The following is a 3,991-nucleotide window of genomic DNA, read 5'->3' on the forward strand; positions in this document are numbered from 1 at the left end:
AATGGTGGAAAAGTTGATCAATAGGTGAATTCCACTCACTTGGAATGGTTGCACGACAGAGAGCCTTAGGCCTCGGAGCACAGCTTAAGCTGAATGTACTATATGGACCTTCGGCTCCAGCCGACCCAGGGGAGGCACGCTCACGACTTACCAAAGGTGAATATCATGACCTTCCTGCAAGTCCTCGCTAATCTGATGAACGTAGAAATCTAGTCCCACCGAAACAAAGCCGAGTCGACATCAAGCAATGTAGAAGAGCCGTTCGCGACCTCTCAAAAGCCCTCTAGCTACGGAGTGATGTTTCTACCTCACCAACATTCTGTGCTCTTGAACATTGACTCGATGTGGAGTGGACACCACAAATGGATTCACTCCTCAGCATATGCATAAACAGCGACGTGGGATAGTGATTTTGGCAACCCCCCATCGTTGATGCGTGAATGTCCAATTCCACTCCGATAGATGATCAAGTTATATGGCAAGCACACAAGGGTTATGTTAGGCAGGGATAAAAGCAGGGACTTAGCACTAAGGACAATGAGAATTCCTATAAACGGGTACGCTTGAGAGGATATCGACTCTCAAACAAGTTTCTCAGTGAGCGTCGCAGAGGTTTCCCGGTGCCATTCTCAGGTATCTAGGATCATGGGGAGATATAAGATCGGGATCGATGCCACCGCCATTCCTTCAGAAAGCGCAATGAAGAACTCACTGCATCAACAAACTGAATCCCGCCCACTAACCACTTAGGTTTACTTAGCCCCGCACACACAGCAGCATCAATCATCTCTACGCATTTCTCCTCACCGATTCGCCTTCCTTCACCAGACAACACGACGAAAGCACGCGGAACTAGCTCCTCAGTCTCAGCAGATAACCTCCGCAGTCTGTCCAGATGCGTAAGGCGTGGCAGAGGGGATGCCAAAACTGAAGAGGCGTTAACTCCTACGACTGAAACTTCGCTGACGAACTTCTGGCAACGTCTATGAATAGCTTCTTCAATTTCGCCGGGAGTGACCTGTGTTCCTAATATCTTCATGACATCCTAGTGTGAAGAGAGTAGGCGTGCATGAGGAAAAAAATTAAAGGATTCATAACAAACCTTGAGTCGATCCACGAACCACAGGTTCCCATCCTGATCGGCGATAAACTTGTTATATTGAAAGGGGAGTCATTGGGTATATGCATTGGCCCAATTGATGAGTCAAGGCTCACACAGTCACCAGTTCTAAGCCAATCACTTCCCTCAGCGCCAGGTACACTGACACCAAAGGTGTCCCTCGTTGCAGTCTCGTTCATCCAATACCCCAAGGCCACATTCGGTCCACGAAGGTACAACTCTCCGATCGAGAACCCCTCCGGTAGGCCACCGTGCCCATCGGACTCTGATTTGACATCGTCTTGATAAAGAGTGGCCTCCATATTAGCTCCTAGTACCATGGCACAATCCCGGTGGAGCTAATTTTGGAGGTGTGAGTGATGGGCCAGCAATTGCAATCGTCTGTACCCCAAGGATGAATATGTTGGTGGAACCGAAGTCAATGCAAATCACCTACAGCTTCCGTAGCCCCGAAGAACTTGTTGGGGCTCTATCAATACGAGAACGCCAAGAGTTGCAGTGGAGGAGACTGACAGATTTAACTGGAGGTAGACCTGTGACGTGAGTATCACTCGCGGGTCCGCATGAGACCTCCTGCAATTGTGCCAAGAGTTGTGGCGACAGAGCAGCAGAAGCTGAGGTAATTCCGGGCATGTTCCGAAGGGCTTCCCGAAAAATATTTGGTTCGACCCCTTTTAACAATGGTGAGTTAACCAACTGCCTGATCATCGTTGGTACTAGCGAAGCCGCTTGGATTTTGTACCTAAGTACCGCGTATTAAATATGTAGCAGAGCTGTAGCTTCACCCACTTTTGTATAGCTTTTAGAGCCGCCTCGACCTCCCACCGCGGAAGGATCACACAGGTGTTAACTACACAGTGGTTCCTATCGCCAAACAGATTGATTCCATCCCAGCTTTTATGAGATATTAAATCGTACCTCAAACAACTGGTGAAGAAACCTTGCGTGTGATACATCGGAATCGCAGTCAACCTCATCATTTGCTGTGGTAGGGGCACACCCGCACTCTTGAGCAACGCTCGCACATGAGCGGAAGCCTGAAAGATAGCCGAGATACTGTAACTTTCACTTTAAACAAGGCTCCAAAAGTGATGCACGAATGGAACCAACAAGTTACCATGGGAAATCATGACGGCCTTTGGCATCCCGCTAGTACCACTAGAGAAAAGCATGCACTGGTGCTACGTCAGCACCACTTCAGATCCACAATAGTGCTTCGCTCACGGCTAGATCGCTTCTCTTAACCTTGCACATGGGCGAAGTATCCATATCCCTTGTATCAGCGAGCAAAGTATCCAAATCTCGTCCACCATTTAGGTCAACTATTCCTCTCAATGACTTGCCATCCCTAACGGTGCTTCTGATTCTAGCAAAGGTCCTGGTGTACCTGAGAGACTCTATATGACTGGTGAGAGTCTGTCCGGATATGAAAATCCGAGATGGTGTGACTGAGTCGATCGCATGGACAAGCTCTTCCTTTGTCGCATGGATATTCATCAGAACGCAGGGGATGCCAGAATAGAAGCAAGCATGGGCAATAATGCTGAAATCCTATGAAAATAAAGTCAAAAGCGATGATCGGCTGGGCGCAAGTGCCGTTCGGTATCGCCTCGCGCAAACTCAACCTGCTTACCATGTGGTTTTCGGAGAGTATACAGACTCGTTCATTCCTAGTCAGTCCCAATCCTCCGTCGGCCTGCCTGCCTACGAGTGCAGTGGCAAGCCTCTTGACTCGATCGATATGCTGACCGCGTGTCCGAGAGGTGCTTGTGTGTGTTGGAGGAACCGTGTGCTATGGGAGGCCGGACGAGTTTTCGTACAGCCACATTCCCACATCCGAGCGAGGAACTCGCCCGGACAGCCACATTCCCGCGGTAGCGTGACTACTTGGTCACAACACCTTTTTCTTGGTCACTTCGGACTTATCCGCGAAGTCCACAAACTATATTCAATCTTTTGAATTAGTTTCCCTTTTCCTCAGTTCTCGCGCATATAGTGAGACTGAGGTTAGTTATCTTTCTTTCTTTCTTATATCTTATAACTCATTGTATATTACCTTATAGCTTTACTACTAGGTAATATAATAGTTCTCGCGCATATAGTGAGACTGAGCTTTACTACTAGAGCAAGCGGTTATTCCGTTAGTGTGGGCATGGATGTACACGATCTGTGAGTCAGGGACACTTATCACGGGAGAACTATCAAATAACAATTGATACACGTTGTCCACATTGTGATCTTCGTAGCGCAAAGGCGACCGGTAAACCCTCAGACTACTCATCTTTTAAAAAAAGGTGGTGAGGATGAAGCGAGGACAAGGAAAGCTTACAGGGGCCTACCGGCTTTAAAAGAGCTCTGGGGGCTTCTGGCCGCTAGTAATATGATAATCTCAGGATATTAGAGCAAGCCAAAAAAAAAATCGGCGCGTCCGATTTGGGTGCATCATTTATTTGCTGCCTTTTCTTTTGGAAGATCACATGACCCGCACGGACATTCATCCAAATCGCTTGCTTTACTAGAAAGGTTGCTTCGCAACCATGACCTTGCTTGCACATCATTGCTCAATGCTGATCACGAGCCAGTTATTGGAATTGGCTTTAGTCATTTAATTCCTTGACACTCCATCCGTCAAGCACCCACTCAGTTGACATTTTCTTTGTAGTTAACAGTAGGGCTCCTAGCGGATCGGATCAGTCCGGATCCGGATCAGAATCCGCAGATTTTTAGAGGTCTGAAACAAAAACCGTATCCGGCGGTTAGAAATCCGCGGATATGCGGATCAACCGCGGATTATAAATAATACGTTCCAAAATTATATTTTGTTAGAACGGCCCTGATGAGAGCTTTCTAACAATACCAAATATGTCCATA

At 47.6% G+C, this 3,991-nt stretch overlaps 2 protein-coding genes across 2 annotated transcripts; both read right to left on the reverse strand.

Moving 5' to 3' along the window:
• Positions 1-709: 709 nt before the first annotated feature.
• On the reverse strand, positions 710-1,347 carry EI90DRAFT_2818774 (uncharacterized protein; the record flags this gene model as incomplete). The annotated part of the gene is made up of 4 exons (XM_039053560.1): positions 710-865; positions 929-1,045; positions 1,103-1,150; positions 1,216-1,347. Coding segments are annotated over 4 exons (453 nt in total), but the record flags the coding sequence as incomplete, so codon positions are not given.
• A 43-nt stretch (positions 1,348-1,390) lies between these two features.
• EI90DRAFT_3078318 (uncharacterized protein) lies at positions 1,391-3,577 on the reverse strand. Its single transcript, XM_039061769.1, has 8 exons — positions 3,460-3,577; positions 3,270-3,401; positions 2,754-2,894; positions 2,345-2,671; positions 2,231-2,295; positions 2,039-2,176; positions 1,557-1,984; positions 1,391-1,501 (listed from the first exon to the last, which is right to left on the reverse strand). The coding sequence occupies exons 2-7, from the start codon at positions 3,399-3,401 to the stop codon at positions 1,837-1,839; spliced, it is 951 nt and encodes a 316-aa protein (XP_038910764.1). The 5' UTR covers positions 3,460-3,577; the 3' UTR covers positions 1,391-1,501; positions 1,557-1,836.
• Between the last annotated feature and the right edge of the window lie 414 nt (positions 3,578-3,991).

This window comes from Cantharellus anzutake, assembly GCF_015039405.1.
Source record: "Cantharellus anzutake strain C23 chromosome Unknown EI90scaffold_74, whole genome shotgun sequence".
NCBI lineage: Eukaryota > Fungi > Basidiomycota > Agaricomycetes > Cantharellales > Hydnaceae > Cantharellus > Cantharellus anzutake.

What these genes read in the sequence shown, in the direction of transcription:
- EI90DRAFT_3078318 (XM_039061769.1), bottom strand. Translation starts at nt 3,401, where the DNA reads ATGAGTAGTCTGAGGGTTTACCGGTCGCCTTTGCGCTACGAAGATCAC. An exon ending in ATGATTTCCCATGGTAACTT is followed by an intron (nt 2,177 to 2,230) that starts GTTGGTTCCATT and finishes TGAAAGTTACAG; the next exon opens with TATCTCGGCTATCTTTCAGG. An exon ending in TTCTTCACCAGTTGTTTGAG is followed by an intron (nt 1,985 to 2,038) that starts GTACGATTTAAT and finishes GTTTGGCGATAG; the next exon opens with GAACCACTGTGTAGTTAACA.